Source organism: Saimiri boliviensis, chromosome 8 (genome assembly GCF_048565385.1).
Source record: "Saimiri boliviensis isolate mSaiBol1 chromosome 8, mSaiBol1.pri, whole genome shotgun sequence".
Classification (NCBI taxonomy): Eukaryota; Metazoa; Chordata; class Mammalia; order Primates; family Cebidae; genus Saimiri; species Saimiri boliviensis.
Genome location: NC_133456.1, coordinates 104859328 through 104883251, shown reverse-complemented (window position 1 = coordinate 104883251; position 23924 = coordinate 104859328). Strand labels below are relative to the sequence as shown.

General features: G+C 40.0%; 1 protein-coding gene across 3 annotated transcripts in view; it reads right to left on the bottom strand.

The window, feature by feature from the left end:
- CUBN (cubilin) overlaps positions 1–23924 on the bottom strand; it is a 288396-nt gene that overhangs the window by 66526 nt on the left and 197946 nt on the right. For all 3 annotated transcript variants that reach the window (XM_003930638.4, XM_074404979.1, XM_074404977.1), the window contains 10 exons: positions 19669–19843; positions 18342–18520; positions 17585–17794; positions 16810–16950; positions 15303–15484; positions 8384–8555; positions 6659–6865; positions 4427–4576; positions 2077–2198; positions 1372–1597 (listed from right to left, as the gene is read on the bottom strand). In XM_003930638.4, the coding sequence (XP_003930687.3) occupies positions 1372–1597; positions 2077–2198; positions 4427–4576; positions 6659–6865; positions 8384–8555; positions 15303–15484; positions 16810–16950; positions 17585–17794; positions 18342–18520; positions 19669–19843 (1764 nt within the window). The remainder of the gene's footprint in view (positions 1–1371; positions 1598–2076; positions 2199–4426; positions 4577–6658; positions 6866–8383; positions 8556–15302; positions 15485–16809; positions 16951–17584; positions 17795–18341; positions 18521–19668; positions 19844–23924) is intronic.

The window sequence follows — 23924 nt, the reverse complement described above, 5'->3', positions numbered from 1 at the left end:
GATCATCTTCCAGGCAGGTGCATGGCAAGCTCTCTCCATAAATGCAAAGGTGAGTTAAATTGAGAGGAAACTTCAGCTGTTACAGTTTTGTTACAGTGATATTGAACTCAACTGAGACCACTAATCCTTGCCATAAAGAGGATAGATTTCCATCTTGTCTTCAAACAATAGCTGGAATTTTATTCTCTTTGAGGCTATGTAGTAAATGTAACCTGGCAATGCTAAGTTCTGTATTTTATTACCATTAACACATGAGAATATAACTCTACACTTCATTTGCAATTTTAACTGCACTAGAGAAAGTGATTTTGAGTTGGGAAAAATTCTTTTATTAAGCAATCTGGCTCATACATATTGAAACTGATGAATCAAAATTAATTACATGGATCAAAGAAAGGAAAATCTAGAACTATTTTCATACTTTTAAAACATATATTTAAGAGATGACAAAGAAAAATATGAACTCAAAACAAAATGATGTTAAATTAAAGAGGCGTTCTCTGAATCTTTTGCTGTGAAATCCTTGGAAATCAGGGATTCACCTAAAACTCCCTTCTGTCTTCAACAACAGCCAGTGGTTTTTAACAAGGGAAAGTCTGACTCAGTCTACAAAGAGCGTCATAATAACTGTGACTCTACCAGAAATAATTGTCTTGTGTGATATTCAAGATTTACAGAAATCCCCAATAAACTATCTGATACAAATCCTTATGTTTTCTGAGAATTTTCACGATGCTTATACTTTCTATGCACAAAAACTATTCTTTCAGAATGAAATCTGTCCTATTTTGACTCAGGACCCATATACTACAGCATTTGTTCTAAACCACAAATCTTATCTTGTCACCTTCCTTCTCAAAACTCTTCAATAGCTTCCCGTTGCTCAAGGGGTAACATACAAACCGAGGCTTTTTATGCTGTGGACTTATTTTCCTGCCCTCAGCTCATCACTCAGTATTCTGCTTCAAGCCTTCAAATATTTTCAAGTACTTGTGATTTCAACTCATGTTTCTATTACCTGAGATTTCTGGGTTGTGCCATGCCCTTTTACCTATGAAGACAGCACCATGAAGTGTTGAGATCAAAGTTTCTGGACTCAATTGCATTTATGCAAATCCTGACCCTGCCATTCTCAGTCATATACTTGGGCAAACGATCAACCCATGCGTCCCAAGTCTCTGCCCACGCACAATAGAGACACTATGTACTGACACTGTGTTACCCCACCAGGGTTGCTATATGAGATGACGTGTAAATATTCAGAATCAAGCCTGATGTAAAGTAGGTACAAAGTGTGCATATTATAAGTTGATTAATAAGTTTAGAATATATATCACTAAAAAACTCGAAAGAAGAAAACATTTGTTTTACCTAAAGTTTGCGTGTTCCATGTAGCATAAAATCCACCACCTTCCAACGAATGGTCTGAGTTGAAACTCAGGAGCAGCTGATTGGAACCTGACTGTATTGTTCTAGGATTTGAATTTCCACAGTATTGTCCTATGATGGGTGATTCAGGGGACCCACCGTTCCTGACAGTGACAGAGTCCCAAGCACAAGTTGTATGGGGTTCGATATCAAAGCTACTAAATGTGAGCTGCAGGAGAAAAGAGAAAAAATGAGTTGTAAGTGAACTTTTATCAACCTTGATGTATATAAGGCCCTTACAAACCCTTTTGCTTTAATTTTTACAGTTGTATATTTTTGTCTCATTTAATTCTCTCTTTCCTTCTACTTGTTTTCCTTATTGAAGACTCTCCTGGAAATTTCGAGAAAAGACATTTCTCTAATTTGACAGGGCAACTCCTATTGAACAGGGATAAACTTCTCTAAGCTACAGAATTATCTTCTATGTATGTCTTTCCCTATGCTTAAAAAAGAGATTTCACTCTTCATTAACTATAGGTGCCAATGCATGTGCTTTAGTGAGAGAACATTAGAGAAAAACAGTGATCTCATTGTAGAATCAAAGCCTTCTGTAGTCAATTGCTTTCTAAAAGAGCTCCATTTCCATGCAGGACAGGCTATTGTGGTTTTATAGTCTCAGAATCATTTCACCCCATCATTAGCACTCACAGTGATGGTGTGCCCCTGTGGGGCTTCCAACAGCCAAGAGCAGTGGGTCAGGCTGTCATACGTGTTTGGATAGTTGGGGCTTGTGATCACTCCACTCTCACCTATCTGTATTCCGCCACAATCTGAAATGAGATTGGTAACCCTCTCAATAAGACAGAAGTATACATATACATGAACCTGTAAAGCAAAAGTAAGTAGTAATCATAGCTATCAGATTTTGTAATTAACAATATAATAAGGTCCAGCACAGTGGCTCATGCCTGTAATCCCAGCACTTTGAGAGGCCAAGGTGGGCAAATCACCTGAGGTCAGGAGTTTAAGACCAGCCTGGCCAACATAGTGAAACCCCATCTCTACTAAAAGTACAAAAATTAGCCAGGCATGGTGGCATGCACCTGCAGTCCCAGGTAATCAGGAGGCTGAGGCAGGAGGATTCCCTGAACCGGAAGGCAAAAGCTGTAGTGAGCCAAGATCATGCCACTGCAATCCAGCCTGTGTGACTGAACAAGACTCCATCTCAAAAATCTATCTATATGTATAGATAGTATATACACACACACACATACAGTATATAGATAGTATATATATACACACACACATACAGTATATATGTGTAGACATAGGTATAAATGAAATTAAATAGAAGCAAAGTAAAATTGGGTGGAAGTTTAGGAATAAAATATTCCATATAGTATTGGCAAAGAAAACTGAAAATTTAAAAACAAATACATTTATGAAGCAAAATATGGTCTGATGTTCAACACAAATAATACTGTTTATGAAACCTGATACTTTCCTTTCAATCTTATAAAGCAAAAGCAACTGGCAAGATGGTTGAGTGAGTAGATAATTAATTTCACTCCTTTCTTCAACCAGCCATTTGGTTATAACACAAAGCAATGTTAGATAAAACCATAACTAAAACATATTTTGATTCATGGACAACTCAATGGAAAGAAAAGCAGCTCTCCAAAATCTAGAAGCAGTAAGTAGACTCAAACTGAGAGGTGTGAAACTGAAAGAGTGACAGTCTGAGAGGCTGAAGAATCCAGGTGTGGATCCCAGGGTTGGGCTCTGAGGTTTTGGTGACCAGGCAGGAGGATATGACAGGGCTCCAGGTCTCCACAAAAGGAAGGACTGGAATTGAGACTTTTACATAAAGCTGGGAATCTAAACAAACTGCCATGCTAGTGAAAAGGGACTAGAAAACCCTCCACAGCTAAGGGAAGCAGTCAAGAGTAGGGCTGGGTTTTCCAGCACAAACTCTGAATGTCGCGTATGCAAACTCAATACAAAACACTAGCAAATAATATCCACTGTGTGTATAAAACACATATCGTGACAAAATAGAATTGATCCCAAAAATGCAAGGATGGTTTACCAAGAAAAAGATACCTTTCACATAATTTATCATATTTACTTATGAAAGGAGAAAAAGTTGGATCATCTCAAAGGATGCAGAAAATCACCTGATAAAATCTTACACCCATTTACATTTAAAAAGAGCTTTTGCACACTGAGGATGGAAGAAACTTTCTTTAACAAAAGACATTTATTGGAAACTTAAGAGCAACCAATATATTTAATTTAAAAAGTCATAGACAGTCACATCCAGGTCAGAAACAAGATGCTATCATTCCTTCTGTTCAAAATTATGATGGTGGCCCTAGCTAGGGAAATGACGCAAGAAAATGAAATGAAGTATTGAGGCTGAAAGAAAAAAACTAACATTTGCAGAAGACATGATTGTTTACACAGAAAGAGCAAAGAGAATCTATAGGCAACATATGAAAACTTACAAAAGGACAGCCAGATCTTTAAACTGAAGATACATGTATGCAAATTATAAAATTTCTAGCCGGGCGCGGTGGCTCAAGCCTGTAATCCCAGCACTTTGGGAGGCCGAGGCGGGTGGATCACGAGGTCGAGAGATCGAGACCATCCCGGTCAACATAGTGAAACCCCGTCTCTACTAAAAATACAAAAAATTAGCTGAGCATGGTGGCACGTGCCTGTAATCCCAGCTACTCGGGAGGCTGAGGCAGGAGAATTGCCTGAACCCAGGAGGCGGAGGTTGCGGTGAGCCGAGATCGCGCCATTGCACTCCAGCCTGCAGCCTGGGTAACAAGAGCGAAACTCTGTCTCAAAAAAAAATAAAAAATAAAATAAAATTTCTAGATAGCAGCCACAACCAATTAAAAAATGTCATTTAGAAAATCTCATTGATAATATCAATAAAACTAATAGCTACCTAGAAATAAGTCTAACAAAATACAAAATAAATCTTTATGGAAAATAATCATTAATCTTTATAAATAATTTGATTGAGATCTTTAATGATAATTCTCACCTGTAAAGGAATACTGTGCATGGAATCCAATGTGTTCTACACGTTCATTGGTGACAAAGTGTATCCATACTTGAGAATAGGGTATAACCAATGGCAATGTAGGCACTGAAGGGCCACAAAGTCTCCACATCAGGGGCCCATCCGCATCACCTGAACAAAATAATACACAAAGTGCCATTATGGATATAGCTTTTGAGAAATACTTTCAATGAATTTGGTGAGAACAAATTTCAAAATATTCACTGACACACATTTAAATTCTGATTTAGTAGCAGACATTGCACAAAGCTTCTTTGTCTTTGTCAGCTGCAAAAGAAAGTCCCTCCAACAGGGTAAAACAAATATAAAAAACCAAAGCAATTTTGGAATGAACCTCTCTCTATTGTGGACGGCATTTTTTCCAGTTTGTGTTTTCATAGTTATTTCAGCATATCTAAACAGAGACACAATGAATTAAAATAGCACTTTTGGACACACCTTTTGTAGGGTGTAAGAAATATAATACCAACAGTGATAAAATATATCCTCAAGACAAAAGTGATCACTGCCTAAAATTTGAAAGATTTGTTCACTTTATTCAATCAACTAAGATGAACACAATATTTAGCACTCAGGCCAAGAGCTGTCAGATCTGAGCTGAATATTTTTTATGAAGATTGCTTTTCATGGATTTGATGAACGTAGACAGAGCACCAGCAGAGCTCTCATTTATCTGCTTTCTCTTTATTCTTTCAGATGAACATCATTAATCTTCTAAATCAATGATATATAGTATTTTAACTGCCTCTAAACCTGACAAAATAAAGATGACTGCATTTAGCTGAATGGAATTTTAGATACAGCTGTTCTGCTTAATACTACAAGCGTGTGGTTTTGAATTAGGTAGAGGGGTGACGGTTCATCAGAATTCCATGGAGAACATTCCATGGAATTTCCCTTTCCACAACTTCCCTTTCCCTCATAAGCCTTTTTAGACTCATCAGCCTCAGAGAGGTGAAGGGACTCTCTGGCTGAGGCCCTTGGTCTGTGAGCACAGGCTCTATCAAATTCTCCTTCTTGAAAATTCTGTCGCTCATGTTCTCAAAGGTAACTGGCATTGACCTCTCCGTTTCCCAAGGACATCTCCACCAACTAACGGATGAGCTTATGCTGCTTTCAGCCTCCTTTTCTTTACATTTTGGGATACCATAGAACTCAGCAACACTTTGACAGTATGAATTATTACATACTATTTATAATATTATTGTCTTCCTCTACTTGTTTATTTACTGAGAAAAAAGTGTCAACGTAATACTGAAAGCAACATAATCAGTAACTTAAACCTTGACTATAGGAAAGAACAAAAATGGATTCATCCTCCTTGAATACAGAGTTTTAAAATTTCTTAAGAGAGTTATGGTTTATTGAGTACACCGCAATCCTTTTCAATCATGAAAACAAAGACAAATGACTGCTTGGGGGTTATTTCCCCAAATAGCTTCCATGTGTTTCTCCATCTGGTACATTGCAAAACTTCTTTTAACTCCTAAGGGCTCAGGAGAATTTAACCGCCCCTTTATAAATCCTGGAAATTCAGAAAACTGCCGACACATGCTGACCATGCTAAGTCCCAGTCTCCTTGGAAAGGAGTCTCGATCATAGCGGACTCTCCCTTGGGCAAGTCTCACATGCCAGGAAACCAAGCGACTGTAACACAGGCTGGCCTAGCTGTACAGTGATCCACCTCACTCACTGTTCCTGGGGTTCATTTTCCTCCACTGACCACACACAGAATTGTGGCTTTGTTTGAACAGAGTTCTTTTGGATTATATGTGCCAATATTAGAGCCATTTGACTCCCTTCATTTTTGGTGGTCTCTAAGCATAAGAAGAATATTGTAGGCCAGACGTGGGGCTCATGCCTGTAACCTCAGCACTTTGGGAGACCAAGGAGGGAGGCCAGGAGTTTGAGACCAGCCTGGACAACACAGGGTAACCCCGTCTCTACAAGAAAATTTTAAAAATTAGTTGTACATGGTGGTGCACGCCTGTAGTCCAAGCTCCTTGGGAGACTGAGGCAGAATGATCACCTGAGCCCGGGAGGTTGAGGCTGCAGCGAGCTATGATCACACCACTGCACTCCAGTCTGGGCAAGAGAGTGACATCCTGCCTCAAAATGACGACAACAGCAACAACAACAAAAAGATAGAAAGAATATTGTAGATAAATAAGAGAATGTGTTCTTAGAACTCACCCACTCGAAACTCAAGGACATCAAATTGACAGTCTTGGTGACTTTCTAGGTAAAAGTCTTCAAAATGAATGTAAATGGATGAATTTTCCTGAAGTGGATTGCTGAGAGTCCATTCACAGTTTAGGTTTCTTGAGTAATTCCTGACTCCATCATAGCCAGGAGAAGTAAAGCTTCCTTCAGGAGTATTTGGAAGAGACCCGCCACACACTAAGAAAACAGAAGGCAACAGACAAAGTAGTATTAATTTTCAGGTCACAACAGAAGAGATAAACAATAAACAATAAACATCAACATTACTGCTGTGATTTGTTTTTCTAGATGCAATTGGGGTTATGGGAAAGAGGCATGCAAATTATGGAAGTTTCTGCCAGATTATAAAGGAAAGACGTGCAAAAATCAACAACTTCTTTATTTTCATGTTGGTGTAGATTAGGTGGTTGGGGTTTGGCTTTATATCAGCATGTTCAAATATTGAGGCCTACTGTTCATTAATATTTAATTTAGAGGAATACCCAAATATAATGGTGGCAGGTCCTAATGGCTTGATTAGCAATTCTCCACTTGATCTGATAAATTAATTTAAATCAAACAACATTGACCTGCCAATTAATTTGCCCCCTTTTAATAAAAGAATGATACTTTTTGTATGAATGAAATAACTTAGTGTGTTTTTTTTCAATATTCATGCCCACTTCCAAATTTTCAAACCCTTAGATAATAGCACCGATACAGGAAATAGGAGGATATTTACAATTAGAGGTCATATCCTGCTTAATTTTGAAATATTCTATATCAAATCAAACCTCCCATTTATTTTCACTGGAAATGTGCATGTGGAAAGATGACTAGAAAAGATGAAGCCTGTCCTGTCTCCAGCAAAATTAATTACTCTCTGAGACTAAGTTACTGCCTAGGAGGTATATGGTCTCTTTCAGCACAAAAGAATTGACCAGGGACTGTGGAGCAGTCACCAACTCACATGGTAACATGACCTGAAACTGTGCTAGAAACTCATCTAATAGCATTAAAAGTTTTAAATTCACCATAGCAGTTTCTTTCTGAAATCAGAAAGCTTTTTTCTGTCTGCAGTGGGTTTCTGATCTCCTTCTGTGTGTTTGTCTTATGTCAAAGACTCCAAGCGAACTTTGATCACTAAAGGGAAAATGGATGGCTCTGCTGCCATTGGCAGTAGCTGGGGGCAGGGGGAGTATCTGCAGTGCACTTGATTAAAATAAAGTGCATTTCACATATGTTTACTGTGGCACTGTTCACAATAACAAAGACTTAGAACCAATCCAAATGCCCACCAGTGATAGACTAGATTAGGAAAATGTGGCACATACACACTGTGGAATACTATTCAGCCATAAAAAAGGATGAGTTCACGTCCTTTGCAGGGACATGGATAAAGCTGGAAACCATCATTCTCAGCAAACTAACACAAGAACAGAAAACCAAACACTGCATGTTCTCACTTATTAGGAGTTGAACAATGAGAACACATGGACACAGGGAGGGGAACATCACACACCAGAGCCTGTCAGGAGGTGGGGGACTAGGGGAGGGTTAGCATTAGGAGAAATACCTAATGTAAATGATGAGTTGATGGGTGCAGCAAACCACGGCGGCATGTGTACACCTAAGGAACCTGCACATTCTGCACATGTACCCCAGAACTTAAAGTACAATTTAAAAAATAAGGTGCATTTACAAATCCCACGTTACCTGCATCTTCACCGGAGGTATAGGAAGCAGTGAAGCCTCCATACGGCCTGGATCCATCCGTGAAAAAAATGACTTTCATTGTGTTTCCTGAAGATTTAATCTCATTGCTTACATTCGCACTACTACACAATTTCTCTAGCTGGGGTGAGTTACTTCTAATGCCATTGAATACCTGTTGAAAAAAAAGTTTAACCTTTAGACACACAATCCATCTTACTGCATATTTCCTAGGAGGTGATTTTCCCAGCCCAGACCCACTTGCTTCTAGGGGAACCCTGCCCTAAAACGAATGACCTAACAATGCAGGTTTCCATCCGAGTGCCACAAGCCACTATGATACCCTGAGCACATTTTTCGACCTCAGGGTGATTTCACTAGAATGAAAGTATTGCACTAATGCCTTCCTGCCATGTGGTGATAGATTAAAAGCTGCTATATATACTTTGCAACTGGAAACTGTGCTCTCCATAGAAAGCAGATGAGCCATCATGCTTCCGATGCAGTGTGCAGAGTTCACGGATGGGCAGTTTTTCTTAACAATGGATCAGGACCTTGGTTATTTGGAAAGGAAGCTTAGATGTTAGTTTCTGATTATTTGATATATATAATAAAGCAGATACTTTTATTTATTTATTTTCATTTTTTAAATTTATTTTTTGAGACTGAGTTTTGCTTTTGTTGCCCAGGCTGGAGTGCAATGATATGATCTTGGCTCACTGAAAGGCTTCCCAGGTTCAAGCGATTCTCCTGCCTCCACCTCCCAAGTAGCTGGGATTACAGACATGTGCCATCACTTCCAGCTAATTTTGTATTTTTAGTTGAGACAGGATTTCACCCTGTTGGTCAGGCTGGTCTCGAACTCCTGACCTCAGGTGATCCACCTGCCTCGGCCTCCCAAAGCGCTGGATTACAGATGTGAGCCACCATGCCCAGCAAGCAGATATTTTTAAATACCTTGGAAAGTAATTTGAAAAACCAATCTCCATATGCAAGTAAACACAATAGTTTTTTCCTCATTAGTTATGGATTCAAAGCTTCAGTTTTCTTATGTAAATTTTGAAAAATGGATTATTATTGACTCCAGGTGTGAATGTATTATTAAATAATAACTGTAGTCATGCACGCAGTTACAATAATTGGCAAACTGTTGTTCCAATGCTGTACAAAATCTAATGAATTCATTAGCATGCCTGGTTTTCACAGTCTAAAAAAAGTAGATGAAGTAACTGAACAATAATTCATTGATTGAGTGACTGATATTCCTGTTTTTAGAGGGATCTGAATGGTTCAAGATTAGAAATAATGACTCAGACTATGGCACTAAAAGTTATGCAGAAGGAGAATGCACTCTGAAACTAAAGATGCCAGCTTTTTACATTTACCATAATTAATTAAATTTAGCTCTCTGGGGGTTTCTGTTCTGAAGTGTCTTTTGGCTCACTGGACCAGAAGAGTTTGCTATCATTTCCTGAGCAGACAAAAATGCCAGTCTTCACTCATCATCCACTCAGCGTGACTTATCCAATCAGCACAACACCCGCCAGGCAGATAATAGTATCCCTGTTTTTCAGATTAAGATACCAGAATTCAGAAAGATGATGTAATTTGCTGAAGTTCCAATAACTAGTAATAATAGAACTGGGATTCAAGCCATCCCTCTGATTCCAAACCATGAAGTCATGCATAAAGAAACAGATGAGGGCAAATATTTCTATAATGCTGAAAACAGGGATGGTTACCACATTGCCAGAATCAAAAGGGATTAGAATCAACTCTAAGGTTAACAGGACACGTTGGAAACTGTGATCAACGGCCGTTATCCTGCCTCTGGGTATGCCTTTGGCTTAGATCACAATAACTCAACTTGTTATACTCATCCATTTATCACATGAACTTCTGCTGTTAGAAGGAACCAGGGCCCGGCGCGGAGGCTCACACCTGTAATCCCAGCACTTTGGGAGGTCAAGGCGGGTGGATCAACTGAGGTCAGGAGTTCGAAATCAGCCCGGCCAACATGGTAAAACCCCGTCTCCACTAAAAGTACAAAAATTAGCTAGGCATGGTGATGGATGCCTGTAATCCTAGCTACTCCGGGAGGCTGAGGCATGAGAATCACTTGAACCCAGGAGGTAGGGGTTACAGTGAATCAAGATCGTGCCACTGCACTCTAGCCTGGGTGACACAGGGAGACTCCATCTCGAAAAAAAAAAAAAAAAGAGAAGCAACCAGAATGCTATTGCCATTCTTGTCCTCTAATTCCTTTTGTACTCAGAAACTACAGCTCTCAGAATATAAACGGATAGGAAGTAGGCACATGAGATTTAGGACAGGCTATAAAATTTGCTCAAGTGACAAAATCAGACACAGGTCTTACTGTAGGACACACTGGGTGGCATAGCTTCTCATTTTCTCTATCTGTACAGACAGTCAGATAGGCAGGTGGGTTTGGAGAAATTTTAGGCTCAGTCTAGCTAGATAAGGTATTAGCCAGGAAGCAGTGCAATGGAAGTTGAAGCTGCCTTCTCTGCACCGATAGATATTCTTTCTTCTTCACTCTTTTCTTTTTTTTCTTTCTTCTTCTCCTTCTTCTTTACTCCTCCTAATTCTCCTCCTCTTTCTCCTTCTTTTCTTTTTCTCCTCCTCCTCCTCCTTTTGTCCTTCTCCCTCTTATTCTTCTCCCTCTTCTCCTCATCCTTCTCATCCCCCTCCCCCTTCTCCTTCTCCTCCTCCTTCTTCCTCCTTCATCTTTCTTCTTCCTCTTTTCAGCAAGTTCTCAATCAAATAGAGTAGGAGTAAAGGCCAACCCACATGCTCTTGTTTGGAGCAGAGTACAGAGGAACCAAAATAAACACTAAGCATATAAAAATTATTTCAGAAAAAGGAATGTGGACATTACACTAAAGATTCAGGAAAGAAATTAATTCTGAAAGTGATTCCTTGCTGGAGTTTTAACTTCCCCAAGTAAAAAGACACGCCATTTGTAGGTTTCCCTAATTAAAGAGTCAGGGCCCTCTCAGTTACTTCCCATTGAATTCATGAGTTGGCTGGCAGCCTCAGGAACGTATACAGAGGTGCCAGTCATCCTTTCGGTAATTCATCTTTAAATATGAATGAACACCCAAGGATCAGCAGACATTTAGGGAAGTGACTAATGTAAAAGGCAGAGACCAACATTAGTAAACAGGAGATAGGAACATGAAGAAAACTGACCCCAAATAAGCAATATAAAATTTCAAAATTATCAATACATTTGTATATATATTAATATAGCAAATATATAAAATATTTAAATGAGTATTTTTCAAAGAATGATGGTAAAATAATTTCAGGTATACCGTTTCTAAAACATTTATTTCATTACTCTTGTCCATTTCCTTGGGGAGCTACAAGAGGGTATGCCTCACCAAAAGAGGAAATTAACCAAGAAAGGGACATGCAAAGCATCACAAAGCCAGCTTTCTAGCCCAGGAGAAGAATGAAGGAACTTGAAAATTTGACAGCAAAGGGAAGTTCTGAAATGACAGCCAGCATCGGGCTTGCAGCTGATGGACAAAGACTCAAGGAAGAATATTACTGAGGGAAAGAAATGAAACTGATACGTTTTACTGCACAAGGTGGAGATGCATACCCAGGGTGGAAAGGGTGTGGAAGAATCCACGATCAATGCATAAAACCCAAGAAAATGTAAGGAGGACACAATTATTATTACTTCTTGCAAAAACAAGAGCCAATGTTACCATAGTACACTACATGGCTTAGTTGTGAATGGTGTTTACATCAACATGGTCATGACAACTGAAAGACAATTTAAGCAAAAGTTGTGACATGTATTTTAGGAAACATTTGGGAAAGTACATAAACTGTGCATACTCCATGTGCATCTGTGGTGGCAGAGGGCTAATCATCATCTTCCAGAGCGGGATGTGGATAGATAATGTCCAAAAAAAGCAAGGAGTCGTAGAATAGGAATATGATTTAGAAATAAGGACATAAAACCCACCAGCAGTAGCTGCAAGAGTTGTAAGTTGGTAATTAAGGGAGAGGGAGGGGACAAGTAAAATTTGCTTTGGAATTTGTGGTTGTGGCTACAGCTTTTATCTTTATTTGACTTCTAAAACTAGGACTGTTCATACTCTCTTTCCTAAAGGACATGTGAATACTCTGCTTGTAAAATTCCTAATAATCATTACACTCAGTATGATTTAAACTATGAAAATAATTTCAAAGGTCAAAAACAACTTTTAGCATATACATCAAAATTTTAGTAATAGATGAGTAGAATTAAAAATATCTTGGTCAGGTACAGTGGCTCACACCCATAATTTCAGTACTTTGGGAGGCTGGGGTGGGCAGATCACCTGAGGTCAGTAGTTCCAGACCAGTCTCCCCAATATGGCAAAACTCTGTCTCTACTATAATTACAAAAATTAGTCGGGTGTGATAGCATATGCCTATAGTTCTAGCTACTCAGGAGGCTGAGGCAGGAGAACCACTTGAACACAGGAGGCAAAAGTTGCAGTGAGGTGAGATTGTGCCACTGCACCCCAGCCTGGATGACAGAGCAAGACTCTGTCCCAAAAACCAAAAAAAAAAACCTGATATTTTTTATTTTCTGAACTCCCCAAATATTTCTCAGTAAGCATTCATATTTATAACCAGAAAAACAGACTAAAATTAGAATTCAAGTGGATTTTTATCACAAGATTACAAGTATGTAAAATATGCTTTGCCAAGAAGAGATGAGAAAATCTACCAAAATATGGCATAGTGGGAGTGGTTAGCATTTTTTCTACTTCATATTTGTATATATATATTCAATCAATAATAAGGAAAAAAGGTCCTTTATAATAAACAACCTTAGATTAAAGTCTCCTTGCTCTCAAATAAAACTCACTTGGTTTCTTATTTTCAAAATCTAAAAGACAGCAGTTCAATTCTTCAGATATTAGAACTTGGAAATAAAATCTGAAGGTTGAATGAGATCATTTTAGGGCAATACAAAGTGGTCATAAGATACAAAGATATTTCATATTTTTGAAATTCACTACCCACAGGAGACAAACAGAAAACAAAAGTGGTCTGTTATTAAAGGAATAATGATAATACCTATACTATCCATTCATTCAGCAATTTATCTCTATTATGTACAGGTACTGGGCATTCAGTGAATCCCCAGCAGTGAATGAAACTATGGCTTGACCTCAAAGAGCTTACATTCTAGTGGGGGAAGCAGACAAAAAACTGATGAACAAATCAAAATGATGTATGGCAACAGGTGTGGAGTGCCGTAAAACAAAATGACAGGGAAGGGTCAGGCCAGGGAAGGGTCTGTAACATAAGGTAATTAGACCTTGTGGATTAAAAGGCATTCAAGCAGAGACCCGAATGAAGTGACGGTATAGAGCAGTGAAGTGACGGTATAGAGCAGGCCGCCATCTGGAGATGGGCAGTCCAGATGGGGCAACAGCCAGATGGGGAGCATCTCGGCACATTCAAGGAACAGAATGGAGGCCAGACAGCTGGATCCCAGCGAGCAGAGAAGAGGGGAATGTGAAATAAGACAGACAGGTAGAAGAGGGAGATAACATCAGCCAGGTGGGCCACAGATGCAATTTGGGATTTTCCTCTGAGTGATATGAGAAGCCACTGGAGGATTTTCAAAGGGAGCAATGTGATCCGATTGAGGCTTAAAACCATCACATGGCTGCTGTGTTGGGAATGTAGGGAGATGAGAATGGAAGCAGAGGGGCCAAGTGGAACTTACTAAAATAATCCAAGTGAACGGTGGGAATGGTAGCAGTAGATATGATGAGAAGTAGTTCAATTGTGGATATATGTATATACATATATTTTCTGAGGAGTCTCGCTCTGCTTTGTCACCCAGGCTGGAGTGTAGTGGCGTGATCTTGGCTCACTGCAACCTCCACCTCCTGGGTTCAAGTGCTTCTCCTGCCTCAGCCTCCTGAGTAGCTGGGATTATAGATGCGTGCCACCACGCCTGACTAATCTTTGTATTTTTAGACGACACAGGGTTTCACCATGTCGGTCAGGCTGGTCTCAAACTCCTGACGTTGTGATCTGCCCGTCTCAGCCTCCAAAAGTCCTGGGATTATAGGTGTGAGCCACCGAGCCCAGCTGATTATGGATGTTTTTAAAGATATACCCAGTGGGATTTGCTTATAGATGCCATATAGGGTGTGAGGGGAAGGATCCCCGAACAGACATCTAGATTTTTGACCTGAGCAACCAGAAGTTTGGGATTATTTACTGAGATCACAAATACTGCAGAAGGGGCAAGTTGGGTGGAGAAATGTACTAATATTAATCCAGTCTATCTGTCTACACTCACATATGTATGTACAGCACATATGTTAACTATCTCTTTGTTATTCACACTCAGGGATCTCGTTTGCTTTCTTTCACTGAAGGAAGCTGAGAGTGCTAAGGGCATGTCTGAAACCACTGGAGGGTGGCAACACGGAGGTCAGGTAGCAGCACTCTCCTACGAGTCCCTCTGCACCCCTGGAGAGAGCAGTGATTATGCAGGACCACCCATCTGCTCAGAACTTTCAGTGGCGGCTTGTGCTGTGACTCTGGTCCCATTCAGCTATGCGCTGCTGTAGGCTTAGCTTTCCACAGCCTCCCCAGTTTTGCCATTTGTCATGATCATTCACTCCTAAAACTTATACTAACTGTGACCCTGATGCATGGAGTGATAGCTGATAGTCTCTTAAAACAACTTTTACAATTATTTTGACAGTTTACTGTGATTTTGTGCTCTCAGCAATACTTAGAATTTGTCTGAGTTATAGTTGCATAGATGGCAATTTTCCTCACCTGGATTTCTGACCATGGTTTATGGGTCAGTAAATTCCTTAAATCATGGAATATAACATCTCAGGCCACAGGGAACACTTACTATCACATGCTCATTGCTGCAGGATGGATGCCTGGCCAGCCTCAGGCTGTTAAACGTTAGGGTGATCTGCCTTCCCTCCGGGGCGGTGATTCTCCACTCGCAGATCCGGCCATGAGGATTTGGGTTCGGGTAGTTGGGAGATGTAAATGTTCCAGCAGAGCCCTCAAGATTCCCACCACACTCTGATGTGAGGAAAAAAGCCAAGAAAACTTCCAATCAAATCAAAATGTTTCCTTCCATCAGGAAAGCTCTCAAAATTCAGGTATTTAAAAATTATTCTTCTAGACAAATTTATTCTCTGCATTTATTTATGTGCATCAGGATTTTAGTGAACATATATATTCACTTCTTATCTCTATTAATATTTAACCCTTGCTTTTATGGATGATAGTCCATGGACAGCAATTTAATTATCATCATGGCCCAAGAAATATGAGAGACCAATGAATGTAATGAACTTAAGAATCAGGAAAACTGGCCAAGAGTGGTGGCTCCCACCTGTAATCCCAGCATTTTGGGAGGCTACAAAACCCCATCTCTATAAAAAAAAAAAAATCAGGAAAATCAGGTTAATGTCAGGCCTCCAAGTCCAAGCCTTGCCATTATAATGTTGGTGACCCACATGTACATCTCTGGATGGTCTCCAGAAGCCAGAAATTCTAAAGTAACTGGATGGCCACAAAGAGAAGTGAAAGAACTAGCTCCTACCTCAACTGATTGCTTTCCCCCTGCAACCTTCAACCATTGTTCCTTCCCAGCCTTGTGAAAATTTACCCCCTAGACATTAGGTTTCGCAAGACCTCCACCCCTGTAACGATGTCATTAACTCACCCTTCCCTCTTCTTGCAACCGATACCCCCACACTTATGATTATGCCTATTTGTAATAGATGACCCCTATCCTTGTTACCATGCATCCTGTGACACCCCCACCCCGCAACACACACACACACAACATCCCCGCCAGCTTGCAAAACCACCCCGAACAGTAACTTCTGTAACTTTCCACTGCCTACCCCAAACCTATAAAACCAACTCCTATCCCACTGCCCTGCACTGACTCTCTTTTCTGACTAAGCCCACCAGCACCAGGGTGAATAAACAGCCACATTGCTCACACAAGGCCTGCCTGGTGGTCTCCTTAAGTGAGTGACGTGTCTGACAGTTAATGTAAGTATTCAGTTTTTCCAAACAAGATCTTTATTTCATCTGAGTTTGTCAGGATTTGCAGTAAGGCAAATTCCGAGTAACTACAGGACTTTCCTAAGGTGGGCAATGCAGTATACCTCTCCTCCTCTTACTATATCTCTTATGATACTAGTTATTTTTCCTTATAGCATTGATCACAGCTGTAATTTTTCATTTATCAGTGTGACCTTCTGATTAAGGTCCAAGAAGATGGGGTCATGTTTTCTTTTGTTTTTCAAACTATTGTAACACCAGTGCCTGGCATAGTGTCTGTCCAATGCAGATGGTCAATGTTGTTTTGAATGAACCAACGAACTCACCTTCCATGCTAGATTCAAATCGCAGTCTGAACCCTGACGCAGTCAGAGAGCTGTCTGTGATAAACCTGACCACAGCAGTATTGCTAGAAGTGTCTATGCTGTCAGGAATGGTGTTTCCACAGTATCTGCCCAAGATGCTTCCTGTGAGAGACAAATAATTAAATACACATGTCCAGGTGATTGATTTCTTTTAACCTCTCTTCAAAGTGTCCTGTGTATACAAAGAAAATAATAAAAAACAAGACCCTGCCCATGAGGAAACGTTAATCTCTGTCAAGAAAAGCAACAAAACATGAATAAAAATTTGCAAATTCAAATATATGAATAAGTAAAAAAAAAATGCAACCAATTAGGGGAAGGATATTTCAGCACAACGAGGAAGGCTTGCTCATTTGGTTGAAAAAATGGTCTGAGGCAACAGAATGACAAATATCTGCCTTATGCTACCGCCAGGAGATACGCAGGACCCTTTCCCCGCCTCAAGCTATACAACACCCCTCAAATAACGGCATGTGGCAATGTGATGTTTCAGCAGCTAGAGGGTGTCTGCAAGTGGCCTCTAGGGTAGGCGGTACGACACCTGGGTTCTCGGCATCCTCTGTTAATGGTAGAATAGAGGGAGAGAGTCTCTAGTACTGCCCAAAGCTCATTCATCTGCACTCTTCTGCACAGTATAGACATACTTTTGCCTTTCCTGGAGGTGAAGAAACTTCAGAGGCTGAATAAGTACATACGGAAATAAACACCCAAAAGAGAGCAGATACATTTCACTAACCAGAGGTATGATTGTCCCAGATCTCCACGAAGTCTTTTTCACAGCCAGTGGAATTCTGAAGGTTGAAATCTTCAAAAGAGATTGTGAGATAGTGTCCAGAGAGCCCCTGGAGATGCCACTCACAGAATAAGTTGTCTCTGTATGGAAGCGTTGGGTGTCCCACGCTTTCAACAACACCACTTCGCCCTGTTATTCTTCCCCCGCACTGAGCTGCAAAAAAAAAAAAATCAATAAATAAAAGAAATATTATTTTACAAATTTTGTTTATTTCATTTCATCAGCACATTTGAAAACTTTCAGGTGCCAAGTGACTATGAATTGAAGTTTTTAAAATTCTGAAAATGGTTAGTGCTTTCTTCATTATTTGAATTCTACAGTGGATGTAAACAGAAATGATACTGCAAGTCCAATACAATAATGGGAAACAGAAGATGATGACTAAATGGCATATTCTGTAATGTCACATTAATTATTTTGGAACATTATGTAAGAGCTATTAGTCGCAAGTAAGTTTCATCTCAAGAAACAACTGATAGACTGATGGGGCCTGTCTACTACCCTGTGTTGATTCTAAAGACTGAACCCAAGCTCAGCTGGAAGGGGTACTGTGGGGAGCCTGCCATTTCTGGTTTTACTATCAACTAAACCTGGGTGATGAAATAATCTCTACAACGATCCCCATGGCACAAGTTTACCTATATAACAAACCTGCACGTGTACCCCAAACTTAAAATAAAAGTTTTAAAAAATATATTACCTATAGAATACTTGGCCTTGAATCCCACATGAGTGGGGCTGTTGTCAGATCGAAATCTCAAATACATAACCTCTCCTGAGGACCACTGACTGCTGGGTAAAACTGTCCCACAAAATTTGGAAAGTACTGGTGCATCTGAATCCACTCCGTCCCGCAACTCAAGGTAGTTGGAAGTACAGCTAAAGTAGAAACAAAATTCTGTGGAATTTACATGGTCGATTGCCTTGACTTACTTTGATAATGACAACTTCACTCACTTTCTTTGAAGATATTATTAAATCACAGCATTAAAAACTATGACAGAATCAGCGTAAGTCACATGTCACTTTAAAATGCTGTATATTTTTCCTAATAATACATTGCTCCTGAATAGCTCAAAAAGACAGGTTTTACATGTTCTACAATGACAAATATTTACTTTCCTTCCATATTCTGTATCGATTTTTACAAACAGAAATGTTGTTTTCAAATGAATCCCTATGAACTTCAAAGAACAACAAGTATTTTGTTCCACACGTTGATTTGATACATTTCACATGACAAAGATAAATTCTCTGCCAGCTCTGTAACTGGGACTAACGGAGAGTGCCAACTGGAATTTTCTGTGTCCGTGAAAGCAGACAAGTATGCACCTAACGTTTCTTGAGGAAGTCACATCAGCCAATTAATGCTCCGTGAGTGGAAGAGTAATATTAGATCCAGTGCCAGAAATGGCAACAAAAGCTCTTATGTCTAAGTTTTGCACCACGTCTGCATTTATGCAAATGTAAACACAGTTTTGTTAAAGGAAAGAGAAAAACTATTTTTTACGATCTATGTAGTTTTCCTTTCTCTTTAACATAGTAAGACTTACTCTCTGCCTCGTAATCCTCTCAGAACTCTTATTAAATAAAGACTGAGAAATTATAGTGTACGTGCTTTAGTACTGTTATGACACTGGTGACCTCTGGTGACACACCACACAAATTCCAATTTGTTAAACAGACATTTTATCATTTGTGACACTGAATATGAGGCTGGGCAAATAAATATTCATCTATCAGAGACATGATATATTTCCTGTGGAAGGAAGAATGGATAACATCAATCTCAAGTAGCCACCCTCAGTATCCCTTGCAGGAAGTGTCTAGGGTCATAGGGGACAGTATCCATGTACATAACCTGCTCAGCTGATAGGACTGGCAGACTATGTTTTCAGGCCTGAATCATTAAGCATTTCCCTTTTCCCCCTAGATTCCCTTGCATACGTGCTACTGAAAGAAATGAGACATGACAGTTAAAAACTACCAACTTTGGATAGAAAAAAATGAAAATGGAAGTGACATACTTGGGTGTTACTTCAATATCGAATTGGTCTTCAAATTGCAGCTGTATGCGTGTTTCCGACGGAGCTTCTAAGATCCAAATGCAATCGGCATGCGGGGGGTAATTATCTGGGTGGTTGGGGGACGTCACATACCCAACAGAATCAGCATCATGGATGTAGACACGGCCTCCACAGGCTGTCAGCAAACACAGTTAAATCAGTCTACAATCTGGTAAGGGGATGCTGTCCATGGCTACAAATAATCTTTTAAAGTCAATTTCTCTGCATTTTCTCTCAATTTCCTTTCATCTGTTACATTCCTCATTTTCTTTCCCAGCAAACAAATTCTCAATTTGCTATCGAGAGAGCTACCAGGTGTGACACTTTTTAATTTGCCGGACCATCTACCTAATCTCATTGGAAATTTCATTCTTTCTTAAAGTCAACCAAATGATATGGCACATGGTGGAAGGGGCAGAGCAACACAGAAGCGTGAATAAATATCTACCACTTCGATAAGCATGTAAGTATGCCAGCAGTTACAGCTTCCCACTGAGCGTTCAGCACAGCAGAATGGTGCAGAGCTGTGATCTTGGTATATTTAAAAGACTAAGCAGATATAGCTTTGCACAACTCTGGGGCATTCATTCTTACATTTCTTCAGGATTTAGATGCATTTGAAAAACAAGATCAATGGCATGAGACAATTTATGAGCCATGTTCTGCCAGAAGATAAAGGAGCTTTTTAATATGTCTTTGCTAAAAAAAAAAAACAAAGTATTATCGAAAATTACCTTTCTATTATCACTATTCTTTGGCATTTTCAACAAACAAACCAGAACGAAGTAAATGTACTTACAATGCCAATGAAATTAACCTGTCCAATCACTTAGCCACACAGATATTTGATCTGCTTAACTCTAGCCACATTTACGTCCACTGTCACTTAGCCACTTACACAGTCACATCCTGAATTCTGTCATTATCACCAACTTCCCCATCTCTGGAAATCTGAGTTGCAAATCCCTTTGATGACCCCCAACTCCTGAGCTTCATGTCTTTCCTTTAGACTTCCCTTGTAAAATGCCAACGCCGTGATTATGTTCAATTCAAGCCATTCATTCATGGAAACTGATGTCCCTGGCAAATACATGTTCTCCCATCTCAACACTGCCAAGCAATTCACCCATTACTTTTCATACAAACTATGTCAGCCATTTGGAACTTTACTCCCTAAACCCTGACTGTCCCCATTTCCTCTCGATTCTCAGCACACTACATTAGGCTCCACTTAACACAGAAAGTAGAAGAAATCAGATGAGAATCCCTTCAATTTATTACTCCTAATTTGTTACTATCCCTAATAAATTTACTTGCATCTCTACACTCTCTTTTCCCCTCTGTACATTATCATCCTGTATCCCTGGATCAAGTTCCCATCTTATTGTCTCCTCCTGGATCTTGTTCTATTTAATCTCTGTCTCACTCTCTCCCCACCCCTCTCTTTTTCTCTGTTTTCATCCTTCATTCTTCAACCTTATCAAAGCACCCATGTTCTCCAAGTCACCTCACAGTTACATGACCAAAGAACTTTTAAAATTCTTATTTTATATCCACAGCAGTTAACGTGCTGATCACATTGTCCTTCTTTACATTTTTATCCCTTGGTTTCTGTGACACCAAGCTCTTCTCCTCCTTCTTTTACTCCTCTCATCCTTCTTCCTCTGGTTCTTGGGTGTCTCTCTCCAGCGCTTCCCTGACATTGATAGAGGCTCTCAGGAATCCTCCCTGTAGACCTTTCATCTCACATTGAATAATTCCCCAATTGCTGTCATACATCCTCATGACTTAAACTCTAACCAGTCTGCTGATTATTCCTATATTTACAGATTCAGTCTAGACCCCTGTTCTGACCTCCAGACTCATGTTCCGACCACTCACTGGGCATCTCCAATGGAGGTAATTCAGAGATTTCAAACTGAACACGTCTCAAATGAACACTCTCATTCGCTCATGATCCAGAGTTCCATACATGAGTCATCAGCAGACTCATCAGCCTCTCTTCCTATGGACACTCTGTAGCCACCCTTACTGCCTTACTTTTCTCCTCAATTCCTTTCATCATATGGCGTATTATATATTTTATTTAATGTCTCTGTCTTAACACTAGAATTAGGCTCCATAAGGTCATGGATTTTGTTTGTTTACTGTTATATCCCCAGGACCTAATACAGTGTCTGTCCTGTGGAAAGTTCTTAATAAATGTCTGTGGGATGAATGGATCCACGCAGCCAAAAAACCTAACAACTACTCCTAAGGCTCTTCCCATCCCTTCCCACCTGTCGTATATTCAATTGACCTCCAAATTCACTCCATCCCATATTTATAATATCTTTGATATGCCCTCTCTCCTACCTTCTTACTGCCGTTGCCTTAGTTCAGGGAGTAATTTTTTTCCTAAATTACTCATTCATCTTGTCTCTCTCTCTTCCGTCTTTCCCGCCTCCAATGTTTTCAGTGTCGCAACCACATTAGTGACTTAAATCTGATCACGCCGTTCAGGCTTTGGAGTAAAATCTTCCAACGCCTCCCATTACCTATTGATTAACATCTTAACTAACTTAGGGTGGCATCCATGGCTCTGAGCACAGTGATTCCTGCCTGCTTCATCACTATTATTTTTAACGCTTTTTGACTGTTCTCTACCAGTAGTGAATTCTTTCAAATTATTGAATATGACTTGTAACATTTAGACTTTCTATGCACCCACATCTTTTTATCACTGATTGGCCAATCTCTTCAGACTTTCTCTGGAGCATTCTCCGATGTCCTGGCCTGAAACAGGTGTTTCTAGTCTGTGCATTCCTCTTTCTAGCACTTATTATATCATATACCATGTTCCTTTTTTTTTTTTTCTTTTAGACAATGCCTTGCTCTGTCACCCAGGCTGGAGTAGACTGGTTTGATTATGGCTCACTGCAGCCTCAACTTCCTGGGCTCAAGTGATCCTCCCAACTCAGCTTGCTAAGTAGCTGGGACCACAGAAGTGTGCCACCATGCCCAGCTACTTTTAAAATGTTTTGGTAGAGATGAGGTCTTTCTGTGTTGCCCAAGTCGGTCTCAAATGCCTAAGCTCAAGTGATCTTCCTGCCTTTGCTTCCCACAGTTCTGGGATTACAGACATAAACCACCACATCCAGCCCTATATCATGTTCCAATCGTACCTTTGCTTGTCTGTCTCCTCTACTACGCTGTGAAGTCCTTGACAGAACTTGGTAGTTTGCATGATGTGAAACACTTTGTAAATGTTTGATTAATTAATCAGCCTATTAATCAGGTAAGAAAAAAGGCCTATCTACCACAGAGTCCTAGAAATCTCAATCAACCATAGTGAAGGAGTATCTCTGGAGAAAAATGATTAAAAAAACTAGGTGATTTATGTTGAAAGATGTTCACAAAAGGACCTATGTTAAAGGCTGTGAAATGGTAGTGGCATGCAAGTAGATATGGTGGGAAGACAGCCAGATGGTTGAGTTGGTAAGTAGAGAGAAATAGGAGTGATGCCATTGTTTCAGGTTGCCAATATTAGGCTGTGAAATCAAAAGACTTTTGTTTAAACCTGATGTTAATGGCAGTCATAACAAGCTTCAAGAAAGGGAGAAAGTAATGGCCGTAACCATACTTGCATGAACAGTTAGTCCACAAGGGAATAGAAGAGGTGCAATGTCAAATACACCCTTAATGTATCTCTTAGTGGATCTGAATTACCACTAAATGTTGACTTTAAAAACATAAATCAAGACCGAGTCTATTAGCTGGGGACAGAGGCTCACTCCAGTAATCCCAGAACTTTGGGAGGCCGAAACAGGTAGCTTACCTGAGCTCAGGAGTTCGAGACCAGCCTGTGCAATGTGGTGTAACCCCATCTCTACCAAAAATATAAAAATTAGCTGAGCATGAGGGTGCACACCAGTAATCTCAACTACTAGGGAGGCTGAGTAAGGAGAATCACTTGAGCCTGGGAGGCAGAGTTTGCAGTGAGCTGAGATGGCGCCACTGCATTTCAGCCTGGGTGACAGAGCGAGACCCTGTCTCAAGAAAGAAAAAAAAGACTGAGTCTATCATAAATAAATACAGGGAAGTACAGTTTTGTAGGACGGGCTGACCTCTATTCACTAGACTCAAGACACTACAACTCTCGAAATGCTTTGGTACCAGGTGGAAACCTGCCTATTCATGACTCATCTGCAATGCTCAGCATGGAGAAAGGGAGAGAT